The 17,120-nt window shown below is 43.3% G+C and overlaps 3 protein-coding genes across 3 annotated transcripts; 2 read left to right on the forward strand and 1 right to left on the reverse strand.

The window, feature by feature from the left end:
• Positions 1 to 209: 209 nt before the first annotated feature.
• On the reverse strand, positions 210 to 1,490 carry tlr1 (toll-like receptor 1). Its single transcript, XM_086222469.1, is given in 10 exon segments — positions 210 to 261; positions 263 to 296; positions 299 to 426; positions 428 to 606; positions 656 to 717; positions 720 to 773; positions 776 to 1,013; positions 1,015 to 1,075; positions 1,077 to 1,244; positions 1,246 to 1,490. Coding segments are annotated over 10 exon segments (1,221 nt in total).
• Positions 1,491 to 3,679: 2,189 nt separating this feature from the next.
• klb (klotho beta) lies at positions 3,680 to 8,272 on the forward strand. The gene is made up of 6 exons (XM_086222470.1): positions 3,680 to 4,438; positions 5,036 to 5,549; positions 5,645 to 5,913; positions 6,022 to 6,278; positions 6,477 to 7,408; positions 7,851 to 8,272. The coding sequence occupies exons 1-6, from the start codon at positions 3,680 to 3,682 to the stop codon at positions 8,270 to 8,272; spliced, it is 3,153 nt and encodes a 1,050-aa protein (XP_086078596.1).
• A 1,956-nt stretch (positions 8,273 to 10,228) lies between these two features.
• Positions 10,229 to 15,751, forward strand: ube2ka (ubiquitin-conjugating enzyme E2Ka (UBC1 homolog, yeast)). Its single transcript, XM_086221536.1, has 7 exons — positions 10,229 to 10,571; positions 11,168 to 11,261; positions 11,469 to 11,527; positions 11,620 to 11,702; positions 12,601 to 12,700; positions 14,277 to 14,405; positions 14,486 to 15,751. Exons 1-7 carry the CDS (start codon positions 10,509 to 10,511, stop codon positions 14,558 to 14,560), a joined length of 603 nt encoding a protein of 200 aa, XP_086077662.1. The 5' UTR covers positions 10,229 to 10,508; the 3' UTR covers positions 14,561 to 15,751.
• The last annotated feature ends 1,369 nt before the right edge of the window (positions 15,752 to 17,120 follow it).

A 17,120-nucleotide genomic window follows, 5' to 3' on the forward strand; every position in this document is an offset into this window, starting at 1 on the left:
ATTTCGAATACCAATTTGTGAGTACTTGAAAGAAGAAATACACTTTTTTGGTGAAGTATTTAAAATGAGGCGCTTGACCTTTATAAAGGTGCGCTCATTGGTTCATGACCAGGAAATATACACCACACCTTTTCACTCAGTCAGCACCTTGATACTTCACTCCTCCCACCTTCTCCCTTGCCAGCCCTCATGCGCGTCCCCACCCACAGTCACTCCTCTTGCTCTGTAATTGGCGCATTTGGCAGATCTGCCTTTAGGGCAGAGGTTTGCCCAGAACAGCCTGTGCTTGGCTTTTCTTGAGGCCACTCCAAATAAGTATGCCGACTCATCATCATTTTCAGCTGGTAGTACTTGGATTGGATCAGGTACCGGGGAAGAGGTTCAACCAGCACCAGCACAATGCTGTCAGAACTGTGATGTTGGTGGCAGCTCATAATGACACAACCCACTCTTGACGAAGTGGCCAGAAAGCACAAACACGGATCGTGGCCACAAGATGGTGGCAGCTAGGAGCCCACCATTACAGGAGACCCCAAGGATGCAGGTGTCTTCCATAGCAGAGTCTCCAACAGCCTCTGGGTAGTTACAGTAATGTTTAGATGGCTGCTGTAGCAGTTCAATTCCTGTGTGGCCCTCTTGTTTACAGCCTCAATACCAGTCTTTTGAAACTCCTTAGGGCACAAGTGCTTGCAAACGAGTTGTCACTGACATCAGTACTTTCACCTTTGGGCAGCTTTCCAGCTTTGTCACAGATGGGGCATGGAGGGAGTTAAATTCAGCAGGAGTTTGCGGAGTATGGGGAAACCAATACTTCCTGGCAGGTCTCGCAGTCTGTTAGAATTTAGGTTGAGGGAGAGAAGCTTCTCCAGTTTCAAGACCTTTGACAGCACAGTAGACACCTGGTTGTTCTGTAGGTCCTGCATCTGTAATCCTTTTGGAAGACAATTTAAAACCAAATCTGTCAGTCTATTAGAGGACAGGTTCATATTGGTGACATTTGGCGGCCACACACAGCTCCAGACCATTATAAACCAATGAGTTGATGCCGAGATCCAGATATTGTAGAGACATCATGTACGTGTTCGCTCAACAAATGAAGGCTCTTGATATGATGGCCTGTAAGAATCAGCTCTGTCACACTGACCAGAGTCTAACATTACATTGTTTCTTCACCTACAGTTCTGGAGAAAACTGAGTTAGATAGAGCATGGAAGGAGACCTCCTGCTGGCCAATAGGACTCTGATTCTGGACACGTCCTGTGTATGATGGACGTCTGGGCAATTGCCACACTCTCCACCGGCAGATTGAAAAAATAGTTGTATAGAGCCTCCTGTGATAAGAAAAAAGACCTCACTATAGCCCTTGCAACTGTAAAAGACTTTGTTTTGGGAGTTTGAGTCACATTGGTGTTTTGATGGGGCAAGATAGCTACATCAGAAATACTCAGATGGGTAACAGAGGTACCCAGAACCACATTCACACAGTCCATGAAGTCTTTCCAGCAAATCAGTATTTTTTGTGAGATAAAGATGAGATGTATGGATCTCTACTCTGTCACTTAGCTGTTTACTAATCTCTTTAAATCCCCATATTAGATTCCTAAACTCTACCTCCTCAAAGAATGACAGAGCATTACCAATCAAGTCATGGTTTATTATTTATTTACTAGTCAGAACTATCTGAAGCTTCCGAACATGAACAGACAGCCAGCTTCATATAGGTTTTCATAGGTTTCATGCTCCAAAGAAAGAGGAAGTGTAAACAGTTCCATCTGAGCAATATTCTTAAAAATGCCCACGGCGATGTTTTTTTTTCTCCAAGCACTAATCTCCTCAGTTGGACCAGGGAACTAAATTCACTTACCAGGTCCAAGTAACCAAGTAACTCTGACTCGACAGGTTCAGACGCGGTGTGTCAAGGAACATGTGAGTATCTATATGCTCTAAATTTTAGGTCTTTAAAAGTCTTCCTGGTGAAGCTGGTGTAGGTTGTTGTGTGAGAGGCGTAAGAACTCAACCATCGGCGGCAGGTCCCCACGGACAGGAGAGAAGTTTCTGGATGTACAGTCTATAAAGGTATTAATGAATGAGGCACTCTGCTGAAGTCCTGACAGCGGCAGTCACAGACGTCACTGTCACCCTGGATGAAAGCAGTCAAATAACTGTGATTATGAGTTTAATTATTTGCTCATCTACACACTCCAGTGTAAGAATAGTGTTTGTAAATCTTTGTTTTCACAAGACAAAAAAATTCCTTACACAACACCTTTGCAGAATGATCAAATTAATGCATCTTGAGTCAGGAATTTTGTTCATGATCAGATTTCTTTTGCATTCACGGATATCTGTTGCATTTTATCAGTGTGCATGATGAGTCAAAGTCTAATTAAAAATAGTGTTATTAAAATATACAACAGGCCTGTGGTCATTAAAATCAGATATCCATTTTAAAATTATAACCATCTTCTGTTCAAAAGCTCATTATCATCTATATTCAGAGATGTCCAACTGTTACAAGGTGTCTTTAGCAGCCTTGGTGTCCTTATTTTGGCAGCATCATTCTGTAGTGTTAAAGCAACCACACAGAGGTCAGTCAGGGCGGTGGATGACTATCTCCCAAAGTTTATTTGCACATCTGATACTGTGATGCTGTGTGTTTCCTAAGCAACTACACTGTTTACACAGCAACCCACACACTGCCATAATGGATGGAGGATGAGAAAAGGTGCTTTGACCTGAAGGCTTAATTAAAGAAAATCCCATGTGGCCAGATGCACACACACTTCCCAGCAATGTTTTCAGTCTAGTAGCACAGCTGATGCCCCGAGTCAGTGACAGGAAAACGGAGCTAAATCAAATAAGGTTATATGAGCTGGTGTCACTGTTCTCACCTGTCACTCGTTGATGTTCTCACCTGTTGATCAAATCTGAGGAGAACACTGAGTACGTGTTCAGCACCTTCTGCCCTTAAAATGACAGAGAACAGCCTTTATTTCATCATCATGCTGCAAAAACGGTATCATCCCTCATTTTAACACGTGCTGTGTCTAACGTGACTTTTTATTGGAAAAATCTCAAAGGGGAAATCTGTCATTTATTTTGCCAACATACAACCTACACAGGAAAAGACTGAAGAAGAGGATTTTCTTAGGGCAGAAAATATGTGAGACCAAAGTTGTGAAACTAAGATCAGAGTGCAAGCTAATTATTGACACAGGAGCAATCAACAGCATGTTTATTATTTCATCCCTCACAAGGATAGTTCAGTAATATCCTTAAGAGTGGTGATCTTTCTTTATAGGTGTCTTTTAATGTGTTGGTACAATAGAAGGAGTATTGATTGCTTTTCTTGGCGTGTAAAAACCTTTTGTAGGTGTAGAAATACAAGCATGTGTGAGTCAACCTTTGTTATGTGTGAAAACGATGTAGTAGGGAGGGGCTGAGGGAACGTAAGTGGTGCGCTGAGAGGAAGATAAGGAAGTCTGAACAGGTTACCTCGTTAGATGGATACTGCAGCGCTACTACAACATTCTACCTCCCTGGCTGGGATCATTTGTCCGCCACCACCATGAAGCTCTTGTTTCTCCCAGGACTGGTGATATTTTTCAAAGCAGCTGTTGTGACTGAGATCACTTGCCCTCTTCTTGTGGATTTGTGAAGCGAGATAGACTCCTTCAGCATGCTGAGCCATCCTCCTCATTCCACACTTCAATGCCTTGTACTGTCCCTCGCATTGTTGGCATGTGGTTTGAACAAGGCAGCATGCTTTCTCGGGGAGGGCAGACAGATATGGCAGCAGCCTAAACCGGACCCTAACATTCAAGACCAGGTTTTTCTCTATGATACCTTTCCCTCTGGATTCCTTTGGGGCTCAGGTACATCGGCCTTCCAGACTGAAGGTTCCTGGGACCAGGATGGGAAAGGCCCCTCCATCTGGGATCTTTTTACCCAATTGTCTGAGAGTTTGGCATCCGAGAATGTAAGTGTAGCTAGTGACAGCTACACTCGCTGGGAGGAAGATGTGGAGGCGCTCCAGTATTTGGGAGTAAGAGCATACTCTTTTTCCCTCTCCTGGCCCAGACTCTTTCCTGATGGGAATCCGAGGGGCCATCCCAACACAGCTGCTGTGGTTCACTATAACCTTCTCATAGACAGGCTTCTGGAAAAGCAGATTGAGCCTATTGTGACCATCCATCACTGGGACTTGCCACAGGTTCTGCAGGAGGCATTTGGAGGCTGGAAAAATGACTCACTTGTTGGGTTGTTTGAGGACTACGCTACCTTTTGTTTCCGCACTTTTGGGAGCCGTGTAAGATACTGGCTTACCATGCATAACCCATACCTGGTGGCTGTACAGGGGTATGGGACAGGTGTGCACGCCCCTGGAGAAAAAGGGGGTCCTGCCGTTTCTCTCACCGTGGCCCACAATCTGATCATGGTAAGTTTGACGTGATCAGTGGATTGTGAGTTTCCAGAATATTTATCCTTATTTTTTATGCTCTATGTAACTGAGCTGCAAACTAGAGAATATGGCATATATATTTTCTTAGGTTTGTGATCAGTAAACAAGACCCTTTGAAAGACACTGAGGTCAAAGTCCACCACATCAGCACTTTTGTGTTGGAGAGAGACAGTGTTTGACAGGAAGTCACAGCGATAGGCCTCATTAATTATCGCTTGTGTTTTTGCAGGATAGAGAGCTTTGCACCCATGAGAAATGAACAGCTATGACTGGGCCAGTTGGACAAGCAAATTTTCAATTTCTGTTTCAAGAACGTGAAATAAATGTTAATTATAGTTTGATCCTCATCAAATTCCTTTTCCCTAACAGCAATTTTTTATCTGTAACTGTGCCTTTAAATGCAAAAGTCAACCCCAATTTTTAGTCAACATTTTTTTCAATTGTTGTGTTGACTTTACAAAGATTTGAGCTCTGACAGTGAATTTAAGCAAGATAGACCCTTTTCGCAGTAGTTCTAATGATCCAAAATTGTAGAATGTGAATGATGCATCACAATGTATCTGCTGTTTCCAGGCACACGCCAAAGCCTGGCACACCTACAACACCCACTTCCGTCCAACCCAGAAGGGCAAGGTGTCCATTGTTTTGGGTTCCCACTGGGTTGAGCCTCAAAATGGCCAAGCCACTGCTGTCAACATTGAGCACTGCCAGCAGTCAATGGAGGCTGTGCTCGGCTGGTTTGCCAGTCCCATCTTCGGTGATGGAGATTACCCTGTCTCTTTGAAAAACAAGCATGGCAGCCTCCTGCCCACATTCTCCCCTGAAGAGAAGCTCTGGTTGCAGAAAACAGCAGACTTCTTTGCTTTGTCCTTTGGGCCGAACAACCTTCGCCTGGGTCGGAACCTGGTCCACAATGGACAGACTGTGACTCCAGACCTAAGGCGCGTTCTAGGCTGGATAAAACTTGAGTATTCTGACCCAAGTGTTTTGCTGGCTGAGGGAGGCTGGTTCTCTGAGGCAAGTGCGGGAAGGGAGGACACAGTGGCAATTTACCTGATGAAGAGGTTTATCAACCAGGTACTACAAGGTAAGAGAAGATAGGGGGAAGAGAGAATAAAGTCATTATCAAACAAAAACTGTATATTATTCTGCTAACATTTTAATTACCTTTATCTATTACAGCTATCAAGTTAGATGGGCTGCGGGTGTTTGGGTACACCGCTTGGTCGTTGGTAGATGGCTTTGAGTGGAATTACGGCTACACAGTTAAGCGAGGTCTTTTCTACATCGACTTCAGTCAATCTAACCGAACCAGGAGCCCCAAAACCTCTGCTCAGTTCTACAGACATGTTATTGCCGATAATGGCTTCCCCAAAATTGAAGCCGCTACAGAAGTCAAAGGTCGTTTCCCCTGTGAGTTCCACTGGGGAATCGCTGACTCCACTTTGCAGGTATCAGTGGTTTTACTGCTACAAAATAAAATATTCTCAGCTTTTAGTGATGCATTTGTGGAGTAGCACCATTCACAGCTATCTTTTTCTTTTCTTATGTCACTGTAGGTCCAGTTCTACCCATTCTCCCCGCAGTTTACTGATCCCCATGTGTATAGCTGGAACCTGACAGGAGACGGTTCATTGCATCCAGTCCCTGGGCAGAAGATTCACACCAAACGTGCCCAGTGCACAGATTATTTGGCCATCCGTAGTCATCTTCGTCTGTTTGCATCCACTGGGGCATCTCACTACCGCTTTGCCCTGAATTGGTCTCTGATTTTACCCCAGGGAGACATTTCTAATGTGAACATTGAGGCTCTGAGGTAAAAATGTACACAGAATACATGATCCTCATTTCCCAACACTCGTTAAGTTTGATTAATTAATGAGATTCACTCATTGGAATATACTATATGCCTATATGCCTTTGCATACATTTAAAGAGAAGTTTTTGCCATTTTTCTGTCATGCACTCACACAAAACAACTAATACAGTTTCCTGTTGTCATCACATCTCAAAGGTATTATCATTGTATCGTCACTGAGCTCAAGAAGCTGGAACTGGAGGCTGTCGTCATTCTGTACTACCCATCTAACAGAGCTCCAAATCTGGGTTTGCCTGGCCCACTTCATGCTTCTGGAGGTTGGCTTAACTACAGCACAGTGGAGGCCTTTCAGGAATATACAGCACTATGCTACAAAGAGCTGGGCTCCTGGGTCCGATACTGGATCACAATTAATGAGCCAAATAGACTATCAGATTTTTATTCCAGTGGGAAAGAGCAGCATCAGGCTGCTCATAACCTTCTTTTAGCTCATGCAAAAGCCTGGAGGCTACATGAACGGGAGCATTTCAGTCAGAGAGCACTGGTATCACTGGCACTCCACGCTGACTGGGCTGAACCTGCCAACCGCTTCCTGGAGTCACATACTGCAGCAGCACAAAGATTCCTTATTTTTGAACTCGGTCGCTTCCTAGACCCATTACTTGGGACAAAATATAAGAAGAAGCAGGGTGACTATCCACAGGAAATGAAGGTGTACCTGGAGGAGAGAGCACGTGTAATGGGTCTCATGGGTTTCCCTGGATCACCTCTTCCTACTTTTACAAAGACTGAGAGGGAGGAGCTCAGAGGTGCCCTGAGTTTCATTGCACTGAACCATTTTACCACTCGTTTGGTTTCTCCATTACCCCTAACACGGACCAGTTCTCAGCAGAAACAACATGGCAATCATGACTGCCATATCCTGTCTGATCCCACCTGGCCCTCGTCCAGGTTGGGACAGGCTCTCGTCCCCTGGGGCCTGCGAAAGATCCTGAACTGGGTGACTGAGCGATATGGAGGAGCTCTGCCTATCATCATCACAGCCAGTGGGGTGGATGACCAGGCTCCTGTCAAAGATAAACTGAGGCAACACTATCTGAAGAGTTACCTGGAAGAAGCCCTCAAAGGTGGGCCTTTAATGTACCTTAAAGTCTGTGCTTCACCCCATCCCCATGAGCCTGACTTCATATAGTGCACCTTTCAAAACGGAATGTCTAGTGTAGTCCTATTCCTGCTGGAACAAAAAGAAACAGATCAACAGGCAATATAGGTGTTTTATTACCATATTGCCTTCTATAAAACCTTGAAGGACCATGGAGATCATAAAATGGGTGAGAGGGGCAGAGAAAAGATCAGTGTTATGTTCATACTTTGCCCTTTATGGCCAGTTGCTCTCCTGTGTTGTGCATGCAACCATGTAGTTTTATGACATGGGTTAAACATTGGGCATGTCGTCTTCACGTTTGCTTTTGCTTTCAAAGTCTGTTTAAATGGCAGCAGGTGGGCCATTAATATTGTTGGACAAGTAAAAGAGAATGACAAACAATTCTTATCTCATTTGTCCCCCAGCTCATCACGTAGATGGAGTCAACCTGCAGGGTTTCTATGTGTGGAAACTGCAAGATGGACACGCCCCCCAGTTTGGCCTGTTCACCTCAACCCACCATCAATCAAAAGCCAAAGCCTCCATGGCTTTGTACCAAGAAATCATCATTCAGGGTGGTTTCCCCAGGGATAACACTGTTCAGACCTGTCGCTTGAGAGAGCTCCAGCAGTCCTGCTCTACATGTGCCTGGATGTTGAAAAACAAAGCCTTGCTGGTCTTTGGAGTCTGCCTTCTACTCACAACTGTCATGCTGACCGCACTTGTCATCTTTGTCATTATTAACAAGAGAAATCAAACAAGAGGCAGAAGGAGGGGTGCGAGCAGGATGAACAAAAGAAGGAAAGGGGCACCGTTGTGTTCATGTCCACTTGCTGTTAAGAGCTAACCAGAGGAAAGATAAACACTTGAGTGTAGCGGCCAAACTCTGTGTATGGAGCATCAACACACAGGGACCACAATTTATGATTTTATATGTGTCCATTTGTGCTTGTGTCTTCTCTGTTCTGACAAATGTGCGGTTAGTTTTTTCTGTAATTACTATCAAAATAAATGTCTTAGTGAGGCATGAATAGCTAAGGGAATTGAAAAAGCTGTTTCAGTCATGTGTTTCTGAATGAATTCCAAAAAATTCTTGCTGTCTCACACATTATACGATTACAAAAGTTAGTGTTTGACCATGTGAGCAGGTGCACAATCAATGAAAAAATACAGTATGTCCTTATCGGGATTTTACTTTTGTAACGAACCCAGAGGATTTAGATTTTCTCATATTTAAAGCTCTTTTTGGATTGCACTGTTTTTGTGAAGTGTTTTTTTTTTATGTCTATCAAATTGGTACCCACTCTAGATACTGCTGTACTAGAACTGCACGAGGCAGTGATGCCCTCTAGTGTCACTGCTGCAGCTGTGAAATAAATTTGCTTTCACTAATGGTTTTGCCTTTAGTTTAAAAAATGGGAAGAAAGTCAAAAAAATCAAGCCAGTGTTCAGGTTTTTGTTTTTGTTTTTTTAATGATGAAGCATTATGGAGACAGTTTCATTTCAAGTCCAGTTTTACATTAGATGACATCTGACTCTGGCAGTAAGGATTCTTGATAATGTCAGCAGGAAGGACAAGAATGAAAGTCAGGATTCTGCCTGGATGGATCTGACACTATTGTAAATTTAGAGCACGTATATGCTAAAACAAGACCAAAGTCAGAGATTAATTTTAAAAAATGGAAAAATTGTCATCAACCAATTTCTCTGTCTCCTCTTCGGCAGCGTACATCATGTGCAGACTGCAGCACCCTATGATGTCATCGGGGGACCATCACAATGCACAGCCCCCCCAAAATTTGACAATGCATTTAATTGGGCACAGAATTCTTACCTATATTACCTATATTCTTACCTAATATGCCTCGAAAGGAACATATTTTTGACAGTACATGAGCACACTCAGCGTAACAGTTCAACTGTTACTGTGTATAATGGCAACGGTGAGGACAGTGTCCTTTTCTCCTGTAGTAACGGGTAGAAATTCTATCCATCCATTTTTTCTGCTTATTCCTGTTAAGGGCTGGAGCCTATCCCAGCAGCCTTCAGGTGAGAGGCAGGGTTCACCCTGGACAGGTCACCAGTCCATCACAGGACCAACACATAGAGACAGACAACCATTCACACTCACAGTCACACCTACAGTCAATTTAGAGTATCAATCAGCCTCGTCTTCTCTTGATGTCTTTGGACTGTGGGAGGAAGCTGGAGTACCAGAGAGAACCCACACAGGAACAGGGAGAACATGCAGACTCCACACAGAAAGATCCCATGCTGGAGCCGGGGCTCGAACCCAAAACCTTCTTGCTGTGAGGCGACAGCACTAACCACTGCACCACCGTGCTGCCTCAGGTAGAAATTCAGATGCTAATAAATCATATGTTTGCATCAAGTCTTTAAAGGTCTTGTCACTTCTTATTTTCTCACTTAAAAATTCCCATCCGTCATCAAAGTCATACATTCCATCATTTTCATTTGTATTTATATGCATTGCATATGAGGGACTATCACTGGTTTAACCAAACTCATCATAGAGCAGTACTGAGTATATTCACAGACTAGATATTTTTGTCATAAAATGGCCTTACATAACGATGATGTTTGAGGATATAATAATCATGAATGCACAGCATTTGCATGCTAGAACGCAAAATCATGGTGTAATAATAATAATAATAATAATAATAATAATAATAATAATAATAATAATAATAATAATAATAATAATGCGTCATGCCTCGACCAACCAATGGCAAGAAACGTTGAGGATGGCAATACAGATCACGTGACCCTCTCTCCTCCAGACTGCATGCAGTTTGGTATTAAAATGTTTTCACTACCACCAACCGTTCGGTTGTTACACATTTGACATGATAGATACAGTTTGAGCTGCTTCAACGAAAAATAGCACTACACAGATAACCGGAACTGACGGCACTAAAGGTGATTAACACTGCAGTTGTTATATTTGAGGTTGTATCCATAAAGAAGGAGCAGAGTGACTGTAAGCAGAACAAGCTAGCTCGGTAGCAAGGCGGACAGACAGCGGTTAGGCCCCAACCGGACGGCAACACGGTGGAAGCATGGCCAACATCGCAGTTCAGAGGATAAAACGGGAATTCAAGGAGGTGCTCAAAAGTGAAGAGGTAAGTGGCCATTTTGTATTTCATTGTTTGTTAATTGACTATGATGCTCAATGTGAGTGACGCGTCGGTGGCTCAGCTGTCAGCTCGCTAACCCTAGCGGCTAGCTTTAAGCTAACTGTGTCAGACCCAGCAGTGCATCAGCTCTGTCCTAGCAGCTAGCGTTAGCCGTTAATGTTCCACTGTTGGGGGGTAAGGAAGCCGTGGTTTCTCTAAAATAATAATAATATTTGATTGTATACAATATTACACAAAGTTAATTGAGCCTCAATAAATGTTTCAAACGTTGCTAGCTAGCATGCCATGCCTTCTTTGGTAAATACGTTGTCACTATGTAATATAGTTAATTTTGATCCCCGTTTGATAACTGACAGCGCGGTGTCGTATTTGCTCATCATTGCACTGACACACATCTGGTCTTAAACTGTAGATGTATTTAGATACGTGCGCAACAAGTTTAGGACAAGTTTGTCTAAAGCTGGGGGGGGGGGGGTGTCAACTTATGCTGCATAGGCAGGTTTGGGTTTGACAGCAAACTGGGTTAACGCTTTCTACTCCGCTTGTCAGTTGAGTGTAATCTCCATCTTTGCCTCTTTCAGACTAGCAAAAACCAGATAAAAGTGGATCTGGTGGATGAGAATTTCACAGAACTTAAAGGGGAGATAGCAGGACCGCCTGACACACCTTACGAAGGTGAGGGTTTCTGGTGAAGCTTGGCCGCCGGCAAGCCTAGATGTTTGGTTGCACAACTTTGCTTTACGGACTTTTGTGTTAAAGGAGTCCTCACCAACTTTTTCAAGAGGATCTTGGTAATTAGTAATGTAAACTATTTTTGAAAGTAAAAAAAAAAGTCGTAACTGAAATAATCCTGTTGCTGCTATTCATATTTGTCTCTTTTAGGGGGTAGATATCAACTAGAAATTAAAATTCCAGAGACATATCCTTTCAATCCACCTAAGGTAAATATTTATTACTACTTGTTCCATTTGAACCTATGTTAAAAAAAATTCTCAAACTGTGCTAATCTGCAGATGATTATTCTTTCACTCAGGTGCGGTTTATCACAAAGATCTGGCATCCCAACATCAGTTCAGTCACAGGTGCAATATGTCTGGACATTCTCAAAGACCAGTGGTGAGTAAATGTGTGCCACCATTCTTGTGGTCATACATCTATCACAGTATGATTTTTAAGTAGACAGTCTTTCTCCAGCCAGAACCTCCAAAGAGAACAGTCCTTTCTCAGAAGTTTAGAACTCGTGCTACAAAACAGATTGCCTCAGTGTGTTGTTTTAGTGTACTATAAATATAGTACGTGTGTGACGCTGAATATGATGATGAGCTCAGACTGTCCTCTCCCCAGCCACGTCCACCAGCTCTTCCGAGGGAATCCCAAGCATTCCCAGGCCATCCGAGAGATATAATCCTTCAATTATGAATTCCTATTTCATGAACTAGGATGCTCAGCCTTTTAAATTTGATCGCTTCAGGCTAGTATCACATGTTATCACTCCTCTTCAGTAATGATAAAATAAAAAGTTTTGGGGAAAATGTGTCTGCAAGAGGCGGCACGGTGGTGCAGTGGTTAGCACTGTAGCCTCGCAGCAAGAAGATTCCGGGTTTGAGCCCCAGCTCCAGCACAGGATCTTTCTGTGTGGAGTCTGCATGTTCTCCCTGTTCCTGTGTGGGTTCTCTCTGGTACTCCAGCTTCCTCCCACAGTCCAAAGACATCAAGAGAGGACGAGGCTAATTGATACTCTAAATTGACCGTAGGTGTGACTGTGAGTGTGAATGGTTGTCTGTCTCTATGTGTTGGTCCTGTGATGGACTGGTGACCTGTCCAGGGTGAACCTCGCCTCTCGCCCAAAGGCTGCTTGGGATAGGCTCCAGCCCCCCTGTGTCCCTTAACAGGATAAGCGGTAGAAAATGGATGGATGGATGGATCTATCTGCAAGAGCCACAGTTCATCATGCTGTTCATCACCCTGTTGTGTGAATTGCTCTAAACAAGGACCAACCTGTATGTTCATTCAGGGCAGCAGCTATGACGCTGAGGACAGTCCTCCTGTCACTACAAGCCTTATTGGCAGCTGCAGAGCCAGATGACCCACAGGATGCAGTGGTAGCCAATCAGGTGGGTGTGTATATGGATTCATTTTGACTTGACCGTGACTTATTTTTCAGTTAGCCAGCTAACTAGCCACCAGTGGTTAAAATTAAGCAGTGTAGGTATTCTGCCTCCTTTCAACTCTCCTCCTCCACCCATTCCATCATGGTTCTTGTGGTTCTGTGGCTGAGCGGAACCCTCTGTGGATATGACTGCTGGTGTTTCAGCTCCCAGTGTCCATGATGTGTGTGGTAGAGTCTTTGAACTGTAAAGGCTTCATCTCTTTCTTGTACCTACTGATTTTCTCTGAATGTGTTTGAGGTGTAACGATGCGTGTGTTCATCCTCACTGTGATGGTATGATGCATTCAAGTCATGTGGATGACAAGCACTTGCCTATATGTGATGAGCAACTAAAATTCCACCCAAAAACCTTAAGCCAGAGTTAGTCATTCACATGTTTAGTAACAGGCCGAGCCGATAGGTATGGGTAGTGCAAACGGCACACAGGAGTGTGTCATTATGTTATAATGACATCAGATACAGGAGGTTATGTTGGCCTCCTGTGATTGGTTTGTGAAAATAATTCCTCCTCATCCACAGAAATCTGTTTCAGTGGAAGTCCTATCTGACAAATGGTGTCAAGAAAGTGTAAAAATTCAAATTCCACTTCTGTGATGTCAAGCGAGATTGGAAGGTGTTCCACTGAAGTGAGTAGCGTTCCCTCCAAAACTGAACATAAAGCAGCAGGTTGTTTTAGAAGTGCTATGGAAAATATAGATTTTACAGATGCCTGGACAGCATGCAAGCAGAGCTGCCTGTGAATGGGCGGAGGACGGCTGCTCCCCTGGCTCTGAGCACTCTTGACAGTCTCATAATCTTGTAGATCAATACTTTTATGTATAAAAAAAAATAAGTCACAGTTGAGCAATTCCTTTGCTCATCGTAGCTGCTGCATGTGTTAAGGAGTTGAGGATTTTTCACCACAGTGATGTGTACTGTCGTGTTTGTTCGGGTGCTGGAATTTGTTGAAAATGGTTTATTTTTCGTGTGAAGCCTTTAAGGTTTGAAAACTGCTTGAAGTTGAATTTTCATATCAAATCTCTGTTGGTGGCAGCCATTTTTGTCTTGATTGTTTTGGGGTATTGGGGGGAATATGCCGCAGATATAAGAGGCAGGAAAAACTGGAAAATGCTTAAAAAATATTTTAATTTGACTCAGGGAAGGAACTCTGTATGTTAACATTTTTTGATTGTTATCATCTTTGTATCAAATTCAGAGCACAAGTAGATATTCTTTTTTATATGAAGTACTTTGTGGTTTACTGCAGCCTCATGATACAACCATAAACATTATGTCAACAACAATAATATAGTGATATATAGATCACATTCAAGAAAATGGTGTCCTGTACTGGCAGATATGGATCAGATCAGAAATGAAAACATTGATTGGAGCATGTCTGATTTTTATTCACCAAATTTGTACCGCTTGATAGAAACTAAATATAAATGTCTGTACCTCTGTGAGTGGTTGAAAGTGATGTACAAAACCTCTGTTGTTTCTGTTTTTTTTGTGTGTGTGTTTTTTTTTCCATGTCCCAGTACAAGCAGAACCCCGAGATGTTTAAACAGACAGCTAGGCTCTGGTCTCACGTCTACGCAGGTGCTCCCGTCTCCTGTCCAGAGTACACACGCAAAATAGACAAACTCTGTTCCATGGGCTTTGAAAAAGTATGTATCTTTCCACTTTTTACTCATAACCTGGCTGAATTCTGCTGCGGAATGAAACCATTTATTTATTTCCTCCTCAGAATGCAGCAATAGTGGCGTTGTCGTCGAAATCCTGGGACGTGGAAACAGCAACAGAGCTCCTGCTCAATAACTGAATCATGACCCCTTCTTCATCTTCCTCTCGAGCCCTATCCCCCCTCCCTCACATACACCCCCTTCCCTGAAATTCCTGCTGTCTCTAGGCGTCTCTTCCTCCTGTCACACCCTCTGTTTCACTGTGGACTCCACCCTTCCTCCCACACACACACACACACACACACACACGCACACACTCTCACACTCTCCATCCACCCCTCTCCACTCTGTGTGGCATCTCTGTTCCTCCTTGCCGCTCATCACCTCTGCTGTACCACCCTCCAATCAGTTGCTCTGTGGGCTCTTATCGCTGGTTTCTTGAAGGTCATTCAACATTCCACTCAGTGCTACAATCAGATGTCTAACCACTTCACGCCACCTCTTTGATGCCAATGCCAGACGTAATGCCCCGCCCACCAGTCCCAGCTTTTCTGACTGTGTCCAAGAAGTGGATGTCAGCAGCTTAGCCTTGCCTATGCAGTGCATTTACTTTTGTTTTTGAAATCCTTTTGTCGGAGCCATTTCAATGAAACTCTTTTGGACCTGGTCATGATTTTGACACACTTTGGGTCGGTTCCCTACACCAGGAATAAGCCCAGTCCCAGAATATCCAGACATTAAAATGATTCTATTGATTTGTGTGTATGTGTGTGTGTGTGTGTGCGTGTGCGCTTGTGTGAGTGTGTGTGCGCGTGTGTGCTAAAATGGCTACCTTTACTGAATTTGACATTTCAGACCGATATGGTCTGATATATCTTTGGCCACTCCTGTGGTTTTAGGGGTAGTGTAGTTTCTGTTAATTAGAGTTACGGTATTTCAATAAAACAAAGTGCACCAGGCAGAAAGTGGACAAGGCTTATTCCCTGCTCTTGAGACCAGCCTGGGAGTGTCCCTCGTGTATTCTCACACTCGTCATCTTCCTCTTCTGCAAATCTCTCTTCCCATCCCAACACCTGTTGTCCACATGACTTTTCTTCACTTACCCCTTTCACCGCATTTTTAAAAGTTAAAAAGAAGAAAAAAAGTTTTATTTTGTTTTTGGCCTCCTACAGGAATATATTTGGATTCTTGTTTTTAAACTAAGAAAACAAACCATGTTCTGCTGTTAACAAAAGCTCAAAAGTTTGGATGAGAAAAAATCATGCATCTTCACGACGCCAACATTATGTCAAAATGATTCATCTGTAAATAAAGATATTAAAGTCTGTGTAAATTAATCTACCTTGCCTTTTTGTGTTAAATCTCCCAAAGATGTCCTTCTCTCTGCTGTTTGAGAATAATTTGATCAGCAGAGGAGGAACAACAAAGACTATAAGTTATCGTTCCTTCCGATACATTTATTATAAACCCCCAACAATCTCTGGCATCATTTATATCAAGAGGAAGCGTTTCTGCTTGATTTGTGTGCTGTCATCGATCACGTAAATTCTCAGGTATTTGAATAAAAAAACTAGGTTGAGATATGAATTAATTTGACTAATAGGAATGACAAAGGAGAAAGTGAGCTAATGTAGATGAAGAATGTTCATGTGGAAGAACTGGGAAATAGTTTATGCATATTAGTTTTGCCTCACCTACATTAATACTGTAGATTTGTGCAGTATTAATCCTCTGCCGCTTCCTTTCTGAGCAAGAATAAGGCATCGTAATCTACCGACAAACAGGGAAACTGAAATGAGCATATTAACAGATGGCCTGGTAGGTAGCATGTTGTTCCACTGTCAGCCTCTCCAAGAAAGCCTGGCAATAATTGGAGTACAACAGCAGAGAAGCTGCTGCTGACTTCCTCACTGATCAGAGGCGAGTGTGCAGATTCACCGCAGGACCTTGATGACGTGAAAGAGGATGCATCTGCACTGATGCAAGCGTAATGGGCACAGGTTTTCAAGGTAGTTCAAGTTATTAACAAAAGCTCATTTTGTACACCTCTGCTGCTTGATAATAGAATATCTCTGTGGAATTCCTTTATGCATCGAAGAATTAGGGAATGTACAAGGATAGATGCGTCAGACTTAAGTTCACGGATTCTAAGATGGCAGGAAGCTTGTCAATGAGTTTCCTGTCACACTGAGAACAAGAAAGTTTATGATATACATAGGGAACTTTGGCTCCCGGGCGTCACGGTGGTGCAGTGGTCAGCACTATCACCTTACAGCAAGAAGGTTTTGGGTTCGACTCCCAGCTCCATCACAGGATCTTTCTGTGTGAGTCTGCATGTTCTCCCTGTTCCTGTGTGGGTTCTCTCTGGTACTCCAGCTTCCTCCCACAGTCCAAAGACATCAAGAGGGGACGAGGCTGATTGATACTCTAAATTGACTGTAGGTGTGACTGTGAGTGTGAATGGTTGTCTGTCTCTATGTGTTGGTCCTGTGATGGACTGGTGACCTGTCCAGGGTGAACCCCGCCTCTCACCTGAAGGCTGCTGGGATAGGCTCCAGCCCCCCGTGACCCTTAACAGGATAAACAGTAGAAAATGGATGGATTGATGGACTTTGGCTCCCTCCCTTTAGAAATGACTTTCATCCTTTCTGACCAGAAAATGTTTTGTTGACCATTATGATGTCACATTGACCTGTAATT

This window comes from Aulostomus chinensis, chromosome 13 (assembly GCF_037954235.1).
Source record: "Aulostomus chinensis isolate RoL2024-O1b breed Wild chromosome 13, RoL_Achi_v1.0, whole genome shotgun sequence".
In the NCBI taxonomy this organism is placed as follows: Eukaryota; Metazoa; Chordata; class Actinopteri; order Syngnathiformes; family Aulostomidae; genus Aulostomus; species Aulostomus chinensis.